General features: G+C 40.2%; 1 protein-coding gene across 6 annotated transcripts in view; it reads left to right on the top strand.

Moving 5' to 3' along the window:
* nacc2 (NACC family member 2) overlaps nt 1-18,027 on the top strand; it is a 33,357-nt gene that overhangs the window by 8,871 nt on the left and 6,459 nt on the right. Inside the window, exons 1-3 of one of the 6 annotated variants that reach the window (XM_015055508.1) lie at nt 7,199-7,219; nt 15,835-16,009; nt 16,103-16,873. In XM_015055508.1, the coding sequence (XP_014910994.1) occupies nt 15,898-16,009; nt 16,103-16,873 (883 nt within the window). In that variant the 5' untranslated portion in view covers nt 7,199-7,219; nt 15,835-15,897. Of the gene's footprint in view, nt 1-7,198; nt 7,220-12,627; nt 14,713-15,057; nt 16,010-16,102; nt 16,874-18,027 lie in introns of those variants that run through there. The other 5 variants (XM_015055504.1, XM_015055507.1, XM_015055506.1 and 2 more) reach the window with 5 other exon arrangements.

Here is an 18,027-nt window from a genome sequence, read left to right as displayed (position 1 = left end):
TCACAGTTTATGTGTGGGTGGGTGAAGTGGGGGGCAATGCACTTAAAATAAATATGCATGCATCTCTGGGCAATGGAGAAAACCATTTTTCATAACACATCTTTGTGCTAGTCATCTTTTTTTGTTGTCATTTGAAAGTATCTTTGATTCACTTTCCCTAATTATAAAGCAGAAGACTGTTTCCCCCATCTCTTGTTTCTATTTTTTTTATCAAAACTTTGTTGTGTTTTTTAATGTTGTGGACTGAATGCATTCTCTTTGCCCTAATTGAATGATGTACACGGGGCATTCAGTCATTGTGGCCACAGCTCTCTCACTATGTCTTTGTCTCTTTTGTGTGGGTGTGTGTTTGTGCATCCCTGTTTGTAGACAGTGGAGCAGTGATGCTGAAAGATGTGTCCTCATTTTTCACGTTGAACTGGACTTCTCATGGCAGCCATGTTGGCTTGCCTGATGTCACACGTGTGTCACTGTTTTTGCAGTCAGCTCCTAAACAACGACGTGAGGCCGTCGAGATGACTCGTTTATTCACTCCTGATCTCCCTCTTCTCTCTGTGTCACTCTCCTGCTGTTCGCTCCTTTAGTCACTGCTGGTCTTATATGTCCTAATAACTTTTAAGCCGTCATTTGTGAATCTGGAGGCATTTCAGTCAAAAAGAAAGACTTTCAGTCTGGCCTAGGGAGGTAGAAATAATATCCTTATTATAATTTATTAATCGTTTATTTAATAACTTTAAATAAATGGCTTCAAACCTGTTTTCAAAATGTAGTTTAAATATGCCACTCTCAGTTTTAAAGTAATGATTATGTTTTAATTATAACACACTGACAGTCACAGCGCTACGATTTAACGTAGCAGGACATGACAAAAAAAATCTTCTAGTTCTCATGAAGTTAGAATAAATCTAACATAAAATGGTCAATATAACCTTGTTTGCAAGGCAACGAGTTGCTTTCAAAGTATTGCTGTCAACAAAATGTTTAAAAGACAAACATCAGCATTGGTCTGATCAGTAATCCTTGACACCAGACTGACAGCAACTGCTACTTATTTAAATAGATGACTAATCTGTCAGTACCTGTCTGAGTAGTTGGTTAGCCAACAACTATTTAAATCCCCATATCTGCTTTATGTGGCCACACATTCTATTCTCTGTACTACTACATGTGTACTGGTACTGCACTACAGTACTACTGCATCCCACAGATATGTACATCTGCAAGATGTACCGTGTGACATGCACATTATCATAAAATAGTCAACAAAATTGAAATTAAGTAAGATACGTAAATTGGATTATTATAAATTGAATAGAAATGCTTTTAACGCACATTTTGTGATTTTGATATGTTTTTTTTTATCTGTTTGTGAAAACACAAAAAGGGTATTTTAGTGACGGGTTTGTGCTGTAAACCAGTTTAGATCAGGTCAGACATGAAAGCTGCACACGGCTGGAAAGACTAAAGCTAGACTACCAAACTACCATTTGCAAGTTTTGAGTCAAGACCAGTCAAAGAATGCCCTACTCCAAAAATTACAACTCACTTAGACCTGCTGACTAATTTAAAAAGCACCTTCTGCCTTTAACACTCGTTGATTCACCCCTTCAAAGGGTCTTTCTTTGTAGCGTTTGTATGTAATGCTGCATCATGCACCATTAGCTGATGCACAGACAATGAAAAACATACAGACATCTACAGACATCCTGTGACATCTAACCCAATTGTGGTCCCCAGGAGACATTCAGTGACAGTCAGCAGGCCAGCTCCGGGCCACTTTGTCTCCAGATTCTTTTTTTTCTTTCTTTCTTTCTTGCTTTTTCTAAAGGATATGCACCATTTGATTACCCGCCTAGCAAAGTGCAACACAACTGACAGGAAAACCTTTTTTTTTTTTTTTTTCTTTTTTAAGTCAGATTTTATCCAATATTATAAAGGATTCACGTACGCAGTTGAACAGGTGAGGGGAAACAACCACTGCCTCTTGTCTTTGGGTTTCTTACGATAAGCAGGGAGGTAGGGGCTTTTTGTTGGTTGCGATTTGAGCTGATAGATGTCATATTGCAACTAGGTTCAGAGGGCTGTTAACGTGAAGAATGTGATTGACATTTTCCAAGTCAACAGCCCTCATTAAATACAATTTTATCACTTCTGGTAATGATGTGTAAAAAGTCTTAAAGTGTATAGAGATTTATCTCACAGTAAAAAAAAAAAAAAACTGCCTCAATTTTAGTTATGTTATGTAGGAAAACATCCTATGCTAACAAATACTTGTCACTGCTGTGACATTTACTGATTTAATTGAAATATTTACTTAGGTCCATTGGAAACATTCCACAGAATGAATGTAATTGAAGCATTTTTAGTGCGTATTTTACTTTTTAGAAGTTTCTTGGAAGTCTGTAAGTTGTAATCCACAACTTTCTGGTTTTTGGGATATAACTATAAGAGTGTCAAACATGTTTTTTTTTTTTTTTTTACTTTTCAAAATGGGAAAGAGTACGGAGCCCTCCATGGGACATGGGGATTTTTTTTTTCTTTTGCGTTCCCTCGCAATAATCTACTGATCAGTTCATGCGGCATAACTGAATACTGTAAGCCTTTTTTACGGTGGCCGCCGTACTTTCTGCTTTAATACAAACTTATAAGGTTTTTCAATCGCCTATTTCTGAGTTATTATCGACTTTCAATCAGTTTTTTTTGCACCAAAGCGTTAATAATAATAAACACGATTTATTATTATAAAACACAGCAAACTAATGGTGGTAGACGGCCGCACTTGGTTAACTCGGGGAATCTCATCTGTACGTGTATCAATCAACTCCAAACATCTTCTTTGTTCTGTCACAATTATCGATTAATTTAATTTTGATTATCATGCTCCAAACTTTGCAAGGACTGACCACCCTGCTCACCCGCTTCCTCACACACACAGAGCCAGCAGCCAGTAACCTTACGATTCGTACTTGACAGTCACGCCCACATCGACACGCCCACCACCAGGTGTCAAAGCCGCTGCTCCTGTCATATCAGTAATTACTTATTTCATTCATATGGCTCTTATAGAACCTCAGTGAAGACTTGTTTATTATTATTAACGCTTTGGTGCAAAAAAACTGATTGAAAATCGATTTATTTACCGCATGTTTATGTCTGTTAAGGCTCAGATGGAACGGCACTGAAAGCAGCCCTTTAAACCATTCAGACAAAAACAACAAAGACACAATCAGATGACCTATTACCCCGCGATAATAACTCAGAAATAGTCCATGGAAAAACCTTACATAAGCTTGTATTAAAGCAGAAAGTACGGCGGCCACCGTAAAAAAGGCTTATAGTATCAATTATGCCACATGAACTGATCAGTAGATTATTGCGAGGGACGCAAAAGTTTTGCAAGTGAACGCAAAAGAAAAAAAAATTCCCCATGTCCCCTGGAGGACTCCGTAAATGAGGGAGTCAGAAAGTGGCTACAAAATATTATCAATCATCAAAATATGCCCATATCTTCCGTCAGAGTAATAATTACAGCTGGATCCATGACAGACAAGTTTGGATGAGAACCCCAGTCCATTATCCACACAAAGGAAGATAGTAAAAAAAAAAATCTCCAAAGCTCAAATTAAAAGAAAAACTTTAAGATTATGCATTAAAAAAACATTTAATTTATTTTAAGGCTTTTAAAGGGTGCTGAATATCTTATCCTTAATTTCCTGTATGTCATTTTGTCAAAGAGGAAAAAAACAAGCAAATGTTTCACACCAGAGATTTCTTTTCAGATGTCTTTCCTTATTAAGAACACATACAAAGGAATTACCGTTCGATATTAAATAGTCTTTAGTTGCTTAAGGAAACAACGAAGCTCTCATTCACAACAATTGGATATATATATATATATATATATATATATATATATATATATATATATATATATATATATATATATCTTTGGACCCTGTTTTAACTAATTAAATGTGTAAACAAATTCAGTGTTTTTCAGCGTTCTCTGTGATCAGCTGTCTTGTGCTAAAGCATGCTAAGAACAACGGCACACCTGCTTTCATAACTGTACTCGCTGAAATAAATTATCAAGCTTCTAAATAGCAAACATCCAAAAAACTGTACAGCCAATTATCTCTTTCGTAAGCCAACAGGCTCCCTGCAGTGGCGTAATGGCTGTTTGGAAATGAGCACCTCGGAGATGCACACCAAAGCTCCCCCCCAAGGAGTAAAACCGACGTCCTTGTCAAAGCGGAGTCACAAGGCAGAGCTGCAATATCCTAACTGTGGGGCCAAGGGTGAAGCATGTGTCATGTTTAGTTCACTTTGTTTTAGACTTATCGGCTGTGATGCACATAGCTTCGCAGGCAAACAAAACTGCATAAATTCTCAGCTTTTTTATTTATTTTCATAAAATAGAACTGTGCAACTTAGTTAATTCAAATGCAAATTAGTGCTATCATTTCAAGCCACTAAATATTGTCTTTATCGGCTGTTGAAGTTTCAGCTTCATTGGGATTTTTCAGGCATATTTAAGGTTTAGTTGTTAGCGTGGCATGCTGTCTATATGATGGACAGATAGCATAAGTTGAACTTTGCTAATTCTGCTCCCCAATAACAGACTAAAAGGAAGGTTTATGAAGCACACCGTAACATTCAAGACATTTTCTAAACTGATTAAAATGCTTATGGAATAATAAGGTTATTTTGACTATGCCAGTGGGTCGGGACATCTCGAAGGGATCTGCAGAAAAGCAGTTTTCGCAGATTAAAGACGAAATCTACGTATATGTTCTTTATTTCTAAAAGGTTCCTGTTGAACATGTTATTTCTACAATGATCTTCATCCATACAGAAAGCAAACATATCCAAAATATTTATACAAAGCCTGTAACATGTTATCTAGAAGACACTAAGAAGAATGATAGCTTGCTCTTTGAAAATTGAAAGTGAGGTTAGAAGCTCAGCTTTGGCATAAATGTTTTCAATCAGTTAAGGTATGTGTTACTTATAAGAAGATTCAAAAATTAAAACGACCTGCAAGAATCTAATTAAAACATTTTTTAAGCCATTAAAATACAGGGTTTGCAAAGCATCAATTTGTTGAATAATAATAATTAAAAGGGAGATTTTGAGGGACAACAAATGCTCTTGAGCCCAAGTCTAAACTCTTACATGCCAGTCACACTTACAAGTGCCATATTTATTCATTTGATAACTATCTCCACAGACAGTTGATAGAGAAAAAAAACAAGCTATAAAATTGGCAAAGGTAGAAGAAGAAAAAGAAAAAAAGAAAACTTCCTGAGCCACTTAAAAATTATACTTTGTCGGCAACAGCAGCGCATCATTCCATGTGCTGGCAAAAGCGAAGCATAGTTTCATCATTTTCTGTGTGCCAGCATGAAATGAAGCCCCTGAGGCTGATTGAAAATATTCATGCAGTATATATTTGACTCCTAACCGTCACATGGCAGCCGTGAGACTGCCAGCATGTACATACGTATACTTTTTAGTTAAAATCCGCCTTAAAAGAAGACATGTCACATGGCAGCTATGACTTGGTTTATACTGAAACTTCACTCATTTAATCAATGACTGCAACGACTGGAGGGCTTTCTCTTCCTTACTTTTCTTCTTGTGCTGCTGACGTATGGCTTCCCTTAAAGCCGTAACTTTAGGGAGTTTTTGGTCTTGTGTCAGTGGTGATTCAAAATATCTTTGTAGGACGTGTTGCTGCAAACTGGAATGACCCTCAGGCCCCCGCGGTGCTGCAACTTGTGCTCGATATTACAAAAATCTGCACACAACCTAGCTGTTCTTCTCATGCCATCCTCTTTTTGCTTTCTTATTATTTGTCATGTGCAAAATGTCGCTCCACCTAAAAATGGATCCCGTGTAGATGCTCGTTGGTTTGGCCTCGTTGTGCAACTTAATGAGCTTCGCCTGTTACTCCAGACGTTTGTGACAAATAAAACTTACCCTGTTTTCGTGCTTGTCTCTTCCCATCAGATGAGTTTCTCAACTCTTTTAACATTTATCCAATTGTGTGATTCTGCCTCATTTCCCTGTTCTTTTCTAACTCTGTTTCCACTGTGACTGTGCTATGTCAGCTTCTCTTTTCTTGTTTTCTGCTAACATCCTCCACTCCCACTACCTCTTTCTTCCCATCTCCTTGAATTCTTACTTTGCCCGCTCTCAGAGTCACCTTGTCTCCGCTCTCATTTAAGACTACTGCTCTCATGTGCCTTTTAATCTGTCTCGCTCTTCAGCGTCACTTTGTCTAACTTTCCCTTGTGTGCCCGTAGTCTGTCATGTATGTTCAAGTGCATTTGGAGTGACATCCAAATGTCTGCCAACGTTCAACTGAGCATGCACTCCAGTTCGGTCTGGGGTAGTAACCACTAAATTGATTTTATCCTAATAAATGCCAAGAACAAGGCATTAAGAATGTCTTTGCCTCTAAGAGAGCCACTCAAATTGTAAATGGTCTCTCTTTGAGTTTTTTTTTTTTATCTGCTTTAAACTGTGACAAAATACTTCTTAATTCCAGAAATTATCAGCCACAGCTTAGTTTGTTGCAAACTCTTAGCTTTTGATCTTTTTTGGCTTTTAAAAATTGCTCCATAAAAATATCTTGAGTGGAACATTGTCCTGCTTTCATGTGGTTTGTAGATTTTAATGACTTTGGAAGGCAATTTTTTTTTCTATCAGCTAAAATCAACTGCTTTCCTTGGGCAACACATGATGAGGGAATGATTGACTGAAAAAAATAATAATAACAGCTTGACTCTGTCCTCATCTCACCATCTGTCTTACTTATAAAAACGACCTGATAAAAGACATATTTTGACCAAGTTGCTTTCTGGTTCTTGGGTTCAGGGATTTTTTCTTTATTTATTTTTTATTGATTTTTTTTTTTTTGCTTTGTTCATTTGTGTTTCACTTGACATCCTAGTTTAGCCCATGTTTATGACATGTTCTTCTGTGACTTTCTCATTTATCTGTATCATTCGTCTTGTGGCGCTCAGCCTTTTGGGCTGGCTCGTCTCCAGCGACTCTCTAACTGTTGATTAAACTCACCTGGTCCTGGTTTCTACCAATCAGCTCTTCTGGACGTTTCAGGCCTGCGTATTTCCTCCGTTCCTTCCTGGACCCTCTGCTGTTCATTCGTGGTTTCTGGTTCTCTTAAGCAATACTTTGTGTTTCAGGTATTTGTGTAAGTTCTGGACCTTATTATTTAATTAAGAGCCACATCCTTCAACTCCTGTAGTCTTATTTTCAACTGGATCCACCACCAGCTGCGTATGACATGCTAAGCTGTTATTATGAGCCTTGGGTGTGAAGGGGAATGCTTTATGCTTTCACCCAGCAAAAATGTCTTTGAGACATTTATCTTGAGGTGAAGAAGGAAGTCATAATTCCTCTGACTGGCCAACAACACTTGACTACAAAAGCACTGAAGTAGTCCACACCATTTTTAATTATGTGGAATAATTTTTGGTGTGCAGTAGAAGAAGGAAACAGTGACGGGGAGAAAATATGACTTACTAATGATCTAAGTGATGAGAATACTATGACTTGCAAATTGTTAACGCCTAACAACGCTAAGTTTTTTTTTTTTTATGAACAGTCATCAAGCTGCTACTGGGAAGGGAAGGGCCTGAGCATCTGTTTGTCCACAGCCCTGCCAATGTGCCAACGTGAGAGGATGGAAACAGCTCAGATTACATTAAAAAAAGTTTTTTATTGATTCATTAAAAAGTTCGAGTATTTTGACCGCACAAGTTTTTGTTTGTCAGGGTTGAGTTTAAACAGTTCAAGTAAAAATGTTTTGTTCAAAAGAAAAAAGTCTAGTATGCTTGAACTGATCAAACCTGAACTGGATGCTTATACGTTATTTAAATGCAGCTTGAGACTGGCAAAAACTAATTTTAGTTGTAAAAAACACAGAAAGTGAGCATTTAAAATGAGTATGAAAAATAAATCAAAATGTCCTGTGATGATGGTGGATTGTGATCAGTAAAACTCTTTGTTCATTTGTGAAAAGTAAAGTTGGGCATGCTTAGTTTTTTTTTTTTTTCCAAAATATGTCAAAACTCTCATATCCTGAGCAAATCCGTCGTTAAACCTCTCATTTATGCTCTTTGAATTATAAGAATTAAGCTTTGAATCAGTCTGAATTTTTGTGCTTTCAAAAGTCACCAAGGTGCTTTTAAAAGAAATGGGTGCAGTGTCTCAGCGCTAGTGCTTGACTGACCTACTTCATTTGGAAACCACACAAGTCTGCAAAACAGGTTTAAATCTTGATCCTTCATAAGGTTTACTCACAAAATGTAGTGAGTACAACTCACCAAATTTGAAGACGCGAATCGGCTTCAATCTACCACAACCATGGAAGATAAGTATTCATTTACTAAAATGGAGTCAGATGTTCGCCCAGATGTAATGGAAAGAACTCCTTCCAAAAACTCTGCATTTTTGGCCCATCTGTCAACAAATTAGTTTCCTAAAAGTTTTGAGGATCATTGGGATGTTTTTCTGTAAAATGGAAACAGGCCTTTATGTTCTTTTGACAGCTCGGATCTCCCATGGATGCAGTTTTTGACCAATCTCTCTTCCTGTCGAATCATGAATCTGTCGTTGCAGACGTTGCTATAGGTTCCTTTGTGATCTCCTGGTTGAATTATCAAATTGTTGCAAGGCTGAAAAGATTCACCACTGTTCCATACTTTCTCCATGTGTGGATAATGGCCCTTGCTGTGGTCTGCTGGAGTCCCAAAGCTTTGAAAATGACAATATAACCCTTTCTTATCTGTTCTTGAATTTCTTAAGATCAGGGTATGAAGTGTTGCTTTTTGAGATTTTTTTTTTTATCCTGCTTCAATGCTCTCAGCCAGGCTGTATTTTACTGATTTCACAGTTTTAGGGAAAAGGCAGGTAAATGTGAACCAAAAAAAAAACAAACATTTATTTAATCACTCTAGATATGTGATTTACCAAGGGAGTCAACTATACTTTCAGACAAGGATTTTATTTTATTTTATTTATATTTTTTACTTTTAATAAATGACATCACCATTGGTCACTACTTTTTTGTATTTGCTTAGGTTACTTCTTCTTGGCATTTGGCAAATATGACTAAGCATGTTTGTTCTTTTTTTTAAATTATTTTTATTTTAATTTTTGAAAACCAGTCAAATCTATCTACTTTTGGGATGCAGAAAAAAGAGAAACACCTTGCTCCCATAACACAAAGTGTCTAAACTCTAACTCTACAGCCTAGCTTTGTGACCCAGACAAAACAAAGACACAGCAGGGGTTAGATTCATTCAGCTGTGAATTCAATTAAGAGAAAAATAAGTTAATTAAGGTGACGGTTGTACATAAAACCCTTGCTGACTTGGGCTTTTAAAAGTGAACGCATTATCATAGCGCGATTGTTGTGTCGTCTCAGACAGCATTCCTTCATTGGTCTAAACTGAAAGTGTCTTTTTTTTCTTCTTCTTCTCCTCAGACACAAGATAAGCCCACATCGTCAGCGCATATAATTGGTGCATATTGAGTGAATGCAAGTGGAGAGATAGCAGACAATGTTCAGCCCACAACAAATAATTTCATAGTTGCCTCTTTATTACGTAACTGCATGAATCATAGCAGTTTATTTAGATGTTTTTCCCTTTTTTTCTTTTTCCCAGCTATGTGGAGACAACTTTACCCAGCAAGGTCTATAGACAGACAGTTACACTATAAGCAAAGACAAGGAGACTCTCTCTCTCTCTCTCTCTCTCTCTCTCTCTCTCACTGACATCCCATAATGATACTCAGACAGACTCAGGCAGACGCCTGCTCGGTCCCGATTGGTAGAACTGTTGCCAGGGAGCGTTGCCTTCTCAACGTGGATAGAATCTGTTGTCTGGTACACTTTAGACATGAGAACAACTGCAGGATCTGAATATTTATAACGAGGGGACTGTTCATATTGAGATTGTATAGAAGCAACATAAGCAAGAGCAGAGGGCTCTGCTATTGTTCAGGCTCACATGAAACTTTTCACGCGGTTCGCTCGTTGCATTGGTTCTTGCACTTGAAATGAGACATTAATCGATGCTGTTACTTCTCTGCATGCCCTTCAGAGATAATTGTTGGAGTTGTGGGTAGGTTTTCACTCCGTCTCCATTGTGTGAGACCCTCTTTACTTTAAGATTGAACTCACTCGAATTATTAAAAAATAGCCCAAAAAAGACTGTAACTTGAGTTAGTTTGAGCTTAGCCCTTACCCTATTGTCATTTATTCAGCTACAGTAGAACTGGTAATTAAAATCTGCGAGTGTATGCGTGATTGTGCATGTGTTTGTTTGCCATCTGGAGGATCCTCTCGTGTCTTCGTATTATTCAGATAAGGCTGGACCTGCTGCTACACTTAATAACACTGTGCGTAGGTATGAGTCCCTAATTAGAAATGGATGCAACACATTTCGAAGAAAGCAGACAGAACGCAATTGGGGTAGCGTTTTAGTCGAGTTTATAAAACAAAAAATATATATATATTTTTTTTTTAAATCACAAAATGTCTGCACAGGCAAAGTGCCAGAAGTCAGAGTCGGTCATATAAGGATGATGATTATTAAAATGTGTCTTAATTTGCTAGAAAGTTCGAAGATGGGAAAGCAAACTCTCCTCGGGTAATGGGAGCAAAAGTTTTGACACGCAGATTTCGTTGGAATTTGCGTGTCAATTCTTGTGTGTGTAAATGCACATGTGCACCTTGCATTTTTCTTTTGCACATTTTCCTCTGTAATGCATGTGTTCCTGTTTCTTATTCATTCTGGCATACATTTGCATAAATATGCAGCTATGTGTCTCTGTATATGTGCTATGTGGCACTCCACTGTCCTGTCTGCCTGACTCAACATATTCTCTGCTCACTCTCCTTTGCTCTTTCTCTCTCCCCCCCCCTCCCTCTTACTCTTTTCCCTTTCTGCTCCAACCCCCCTCCCCTCCTCCAATCCCTCCCTCCATCCTCTCATTCCCGCTCTGCCTGGCTGGCACGTACATGCATGTCTGTAGACTCTGTACTGTGCTTGCTGCCGTGGCACGCGCCAACCTCACTGCAATGCAGCCCTGTGTGCATTAATTGGCAGAGAGACAGTGGGTACGTGGTATGCAGGATGGGAAGGGTAGGAAAAAAGGGAGGGTGTGCTGGGGGGTGGGGGAGGTGGGCAAGAGGCAATGTAAGGACACAATAGTAACAATAACCAATAGACAGACGAGTGGACAAGCAGTCTGGCAGCATCCCAATGGGACAGACACACAGACAAACAGAATGTGTATTGCTGAGTGTGCATGGGGAGATTACCTGACCGTGTGTGTGTGTGTGTGTGTGTGTGTGTGTGTTAGAGAGAGAAAGCGCAGGGGACTGAGTTTATGTCTGTTTGCATTAGCATGTTTGCGGATTTGTTTCTCCGGCGTTTCACAGAGCTTTTTTTGTGTGAGCTCACTCATGTATGCCTATATGTGGCGTGCAGATACCACACACTCTGTGGCTAAGCTCTCCCAACCAAACTCACTGACTCACTGTATTCAACCCTCGGTGATATCTTCACTTTCATGTTTCCGCTGCGACTGAGGAGAGTAAAAGTTTGCTCAGTTTAAAGTGCAACTTTCTCCACCTGAGGTTACTTTGGCAGAGAGTGAAATGAGTGTCTTGACACTTTCAGGGAATGCGCTCCGATGTAAAAAAAAAAAAAAAAAAGTGCTCTGCGTCAGCGTTTTATTTATTTATTTTAATGTTCCATATTCAAAGGAAAAAAGATGGAATGAGATTCTGAAGGTCGTGATTGCTCTCATCTCCTAACATTTCTTTAGATGGAGCTGTTTCCATCATGCCTCTCGGTTTTAAGCTAGCATGCAAGAATTGCAACTTTTGTGTGTATGCTGCCTTGCAACCGTTCTTACGTTTTGTATTTTATTGGGTTTCCATTTAATAGATCATATCAAAGCAGTTCATGTGACATGAAAGGAAATTATTTATGATTTTGCATGTCTTTTTAAGCTATAAAGAGTGGGAGGATGCATTGCAGTGCTGCAAGTCTACCGATGCACGACTGCCCGTCTGAGATGAAAGGCCAGACATAGAGAGCCAAGACACCCAAGGTAACTCTGGAGGAGCTGTTGACAAGAAAACTAATAGTCTTCCAACTCAAGAAATCTGGTCACTATGCAAGTTTGGCAAGATAAAGTCATTGTTGAAAGACATCCAACAACAAGTCCTAAATTAAACATTTGCCAAGCCACGTTGGGAGCTTAGCAAATGTCCAACAACATAATCTGGTCATAAGGGGGCCAGAGTTAAACTTTTCTGACCTACATGCAAAATGCTACCCTACACTTCAGACAGAAAAGTTGCACAATTCATGTGCGTCAGCCTACTGGGAAATAAGGTGATAGCATCACCATGTTGTGGGAAGGTCTTCCTTCAGCATGGACATGAAGGCTGGTCAGAGTTGAAGAGAAGTTGGATGGATTAAATATTTGAAATAGTGGAAGTAAACCTGTTACAGAAAACAAGTGGGAAGTAAGGTCAAACTTTGAGCATGGTGACCCTAAACCAACCGCTGGACTTCCAGTGGAAAGGTTTGATAAAAGATTGACCCAGTCAAACTCCAGACTTAAATATCAAGTCTGGGGCAATGGTTCAGCGATGGCAGGACAGATCAGGAGATTTATTGATGGATGGATTTGTGTCTCTTCTGCAGTATTTCTCCAGCCTGCAATGGTGAGTGGAGAAAGAGCTGAGCGACAAAGTGAGGCTCAGGATTTAGGAGTCGGTCACCTATTGTCATAAGCTATGGCTCATTACCGGAAGAACGAGATCACTGATACAGTGATTTAAGTGAGTTTCCTCTGTAGGCTGGTTCTAAGACAAGGTGAGGGACTTCGCCGTTTGGGGGGAACTTTGTGTACAGTCACCGCTCCTCCGCTTTGAGGAAATCAGTTGATGTAACTGATCTGGAGAACACCTGTTAGTGACATTGGCCTAAAAAAAATTCCACTGTAATTGCACTGAAAAAGTGGTTTTACAAAGTATTGCCACAGTGGCAACGGATGCAAATGAAAGTTTTAAAAAGCATTTGTCCTTTTCATTCTCGTGCACAATTATGCGCCGCCTTATGTTGGTCTTTTTCATTAAATCCAAATATAGTTGAGCCTTATAGCTGCTCAAATATGATAAAGGTGCAAGGGTGTGAATACTTTTGCAGGTAGTAGGTGTTTACACAAATACAATAATACATTTGTTGCACATCCATCAAAGCAATTAGCATTTTTTTAAGCCTCCCACACAGATCTTCGTGGAACTCATAGTCTCCGGTACTGAGCTTCTCGTTGCCGTTGTCCTGTCACCGGCTGCAACATCCGTCTCCTCTCCTCTCTCATCCACGTCAAGCGACATCTATGGAGGCCGTTTTTTTTTTTTTTCTTTTTTTTTCTGTGCTGGCAAAAAAAAGAAACAGCAGAAGCAGAGAAATGCCACCTAAATAAGCAGAGCTACCAAAGCGGAGGTGTAAATTAATCATTTAATTTATCAATTCATGTGCAAAATAGGGCTTGTGTGGAGACAGTGCTTTGCTCTGGTTGTGTGTGGGTGTTTTGGCAAGAGATGTCCTGGCATGATTCAGAGAACATACACGACACTTGCTGAAAAGTAAAAAAAAAAAAAACCTCTCTCTTTATTTGTCCCCCGCTATTGTCTCAAAAAGTGGAAAACACCTCTCAGCAAACTTTTCAAACCTTCCAGTTTAACGGCTGGCTGAGTGAAGGAATGATGCATTCTCTCCAGACTTGCGTCAAAGCGGCAATTCAGAAGTTTCACTATTCCGTGTCTAATTAATTAACAGTGTTCACGACCTCTGCAGGCTTCTCTCATTTCTCTTTTGTCTGAGTCATTCCCCTCCCTCTGCTCTGTCGCACCGTATAGACATCCGTGTTAAGGGGCATGTGGCAGAAGTTGCTTCAATCTAATTGTCTTTCCCTGCTCGTATTGTCCTCAAATGACTTTCTCTCTGTCTCAACTCTCCCCTCCCTCCCTCGGACTTTCTCTCTGCCCAGTCGCTGTCTCGGTCTGTAACTGTAGCCTGTGTTTTTCTCTCCCTCCCACTCCCTGCGACGTATAGATACTGCATTGATCAGACACGCGCGCAGACACATGCACACACACACACTCACCGACCCAGCCTCCCACTCCTTTCATCATTGATTCGCCCTGCTCTTCCCTCTTCTCTCGCGCTCTCTCTCTCTCCTCTATATTCTCTTGCTCCTCTCTTCCCTCTGTACAGCAGCACTTGTTGAATTCAGCCCTCAGAGAGTAGAAAGCAAGGAGAGATAATGATAAGGAGGCATTGAGACGGGGCTGGAGCAGACCGCGAGCAGAGAGAATGGGGTCTTGGAGGACACAAAGATAGGAGGCAGGAAGAGGAGGAAAAAAAAAAAAAGTCATAGAAGCTTCTCTAAGGCAGACACTTTAGGTGAAAGCGGGAGCTGGCCAAACGGAGGGGAAACATCAGAGTGCTCTTCTTGCTGTCTGTACTACTCCTCATCTGTCCTGCTCCCGACTCTGCTTAAAGCAGAAAACTCAGAACTGTCTGTGCTAACGGTGAGCAGTATTTCTGCGTGTTAGCAGAGGAAAAGTTATGATGTGCTGTTTTCCTCCAGGTGAGTGCTTAGGTGCCAGGTTACACAGTAATTTCCCTATGCAGCCTACACTGCCTGCGCCTGTGTATCTGTGTATGCATGCACGCTTTTATGTAAGTAAGCCAGAGTGCATGTGTGTCTGTATGGAGTTCATGAAGTGGGAGAGAGAGAGAGAGAGAGAGAGAGAGAAAGGGAGGGAGGGAGAGAGAGAGAGGCTTTGTGTGTTTGTGTGTGTGTCTGTGTGTTAAAGAGGCGGTGACATTTTTTCAGTTTGTATTCCTGGAAACTGCTCTGCAGCATTGCTCAATAATGAAACTACTGCGTATATGTGTGTGTGTGTGTGTGTGTGTGTGTGTGTGTGGGTAGGTGGAGAGACAAAGACAATGATACAAGGTTCATGGAAGTAACGAAGGTGCAAGTTTTCCTGGAGAATGGGCTGTGAAGGAATTCAAGGAACTGTCGGCGTTAACGCGTAAAGAGAAAATCTGTCTATCCGAAGCTTATAAGGGGAGCAAATGCTGACAAAGATGAGGCGTCAGCAAAATGAAGGAGAATCTATGAACTCTGACATGAAAAACTGTCTGTACTCAGTGGGTTTTATTGCTGAGGGAAAAAAAAAAAAAAAAAAAAGTTATTGTCAAGGCTATCTTCCAGGCCATCAAGGTCCAAGCTGCAGGGAAACTGCTGTTCATGCATGACAAGCAATACATGGAATGAGCCTGAGGTTTCCAGGAATTAAAAGTCATCTCAAACAACATAGCCTTAAGAGGTTTCACAACATTTCTCATACAGTAGGCATGGCGTTGTGTTCATTTTTTTTTTCTCCTGTGGAGTGACTTGGCTCCTCCTTCCTCTCTCCTGTCTGAATCTCTCACCCACTGTCTTCGCATATCCATCTTTCTTTCACACTCCTCTCACTTCTCCCTCAACTGTATTCGTTTTCTCACTTAATTCCATCTCAGTTTTCAGTCTTTGCTTCCTCCTCTCAGTTGTCGTTCCTTGTATCTCTCTCTCTCTCTCCCTCTGGCAAATCTATTCATATTTCACACATTTTTTTTTTACTTTTGTTTTTTTTTGTTTGTTTTTTTCTTGCTAAAAGATGTCCTCCATACATTTTTTGTTTTGCCTGTTTTGATTTTACAGATGTCTTTCTTGGTGGAAGAGTGAAAATCTGAAAGCCCATCTTCCTCTCCCCCTTCGGCCAACATGTCCCAGCTGCTCCATGTGGAGATCCCGAATTTTGGAGCCACGGTTCTGGGCTCCCTCAATGAGCAGCGGCTGCTGGGACATCACTGTGACGTATCCATATTGGTAAAAGGTGAGTAAGCTGGATTTTTTATTATTATTATTATTATTATTAATTAGTGAATTTTGCAGAAATGTTTTTAACGTCCCTCTCTGGCTGAACCAGGTCAGGCTTTTAAAGCCCACCGGGCCGTTTTGGCAGCCAGCAGCCTCTACTTTCGTGACCTCTTCAGCAGCTCAACCAAGTCCCAGTTTGAGTTGCCTTCCTCAGTCACACCTGCTTGCTTTGAGCAGATCCTCACATTCTGCTACACAGGGAAGCTAACGATGGCAGCGAGCGAACAGCTGGTTGTCATGTACACAGCTGGCTACCTCCAGATTCAGCATATAGTTGAACGAGGCATGGACCTAATGTTTAAGGCAAGCTCACCTCACTGTGACTCGCAAACTGCAGGGTCCTTGGAGGAGACGGGATCGGAGCCGCAGAGTCCTCTCAATAATGGTATCGGCCTGTCAGTAGCCAGCGTTCTGGGAACCCAAAGCTGGTCTACGTCGGCCCTACTCTTGCCGCAGCGTAAAATCAAAATAGAAGTGGGTGACCCAACACCGATTTCCACACCCTCAACACAAACCAAGATTTCGACCTCGGAGCTGGGGAGCCGGTTGGCGAGGGCCTTCTACACAGCAGCTGGAGGGCCTGCCATTCCTGGTATGCCTACCTTCCACCTTCAAGGAACCACTGGAGGCGGAGCCGGGAGCGGGGCAGGCGGAGGAACAGGTGCGGAAAGGTCCAGCCCAGGAGAGTCGAGCCTTCCCACCACAGACAGCCCCACATCCTACCAGAATGATGACGAGGAGTTTGAGGAAGAGCCATATGACGGGATCACAGAGGACGCCTACAGTCAGATCTATGGACGTCCCACTAACCCCTATGGGAGTGAGTATAACAACAGTCCAGTCTTACGCTGTTTGTTATTACGAAAATACTTTTGCAAAGCAAAAGACTATACATTAATTAGATGTGCGACTGATTTCCAGTCACCGATTTGTAAAGTTTAAAGGGAAACCTTTTTGATTTATCTGCAAGAACTGTATCTTTTTCCCAATTTCTGCATAATTTGAAGACATAATTGTCCAAGCAATAAAATATTTATAACATATAACAACGCCTTCTCAGAAGCATCACGGTGACAAAGCTGTTTCTCTCTGCATAACTAAACATCTAAACATACCTAAAATCTTTCAGGATACGGGGCAGAGATATATATATATACAACAGATAAGCCTGGTTAGCAATAGTAACTATCAGCATCAATCTCTGTTTGCATTCCCCTGTAGATTTAACTCCAAGATCTTAACTGTGGGATTTCCAAGACACCCATCAGTTCTTTGAATTGAACTATTCAAGGGATTGAACAGTTCAATCCCTTGAACTATTCTTTGCTGCGCTATGTTCAGGTTCTTGTTATTTTGTTGGCACCAACTTAAAGAAATTGCTGAAATACCTTCAAAGAAAACTCATTTTACTTCCAAGAAGTTTCTTCTTAGGCTTTGTTTCTGATGGCAGATTACCAATCAGGCCGGTCCAACATGAAATCAGCTGATTCCAGGCAACCAGATTATTTCTCAGAGCAAGAACCCCCGTATCACTCGAAATTGAAATTCGATGAGTTTTATACTAATGTTCTGCATAAGTGCAAATCTGGGATATTCACTTGAAATGGGACCAATCCAACATAAACATTTAAGTAAGGCTCAAAATGACTTTCAGAAAAAAAATTAGTAGGACTTCAATAAGAAGAAATAAGATATCAACATCCATTTTATTCCATTTATAATTTAATCTTTGATAAATTTTGTATCCTGCACATCTCAGGAAAGCAGGACGTTGTGCCTCCAGAGTTTGTGTGGGTTCTCACATTTTAAAGATAGCCTTATGGAGTTGGGATCGGAGTGCATCGTGACCAACAACACAGCCCTTATCACAGCAATAGCAGCTCCTTCACTTTGTAAAGATGTTTTCAACATAATTCCACACCGGTGCAGACATCCCTGCTCTTGAACGCATCCGTTTTGTTTACGTTCACATCC

Source organism: Poecilia latipinna, unplaced genomic scaffold (genome assembly GCF_001443285.1).
Source record: "Poecilia latipinna isolate Pla-1442-1.1 unplaced genomic scaffold, P_latipinna-1.0 Scaffold1318, whole genome shotgun sequence".
Classification (NCBI taxonomy): Eukaryota; Metazoa; Chordata; class Actinopteri; order Cyprinodontiformes; family Poeciliidae; genus Poecilia; species Poecilia latipinna.
The sequence above is the reverse complement of the archived record's forward strand: the minus strand, read 5'-3'. Positions and strand labels throughout refer to the sequence as shown.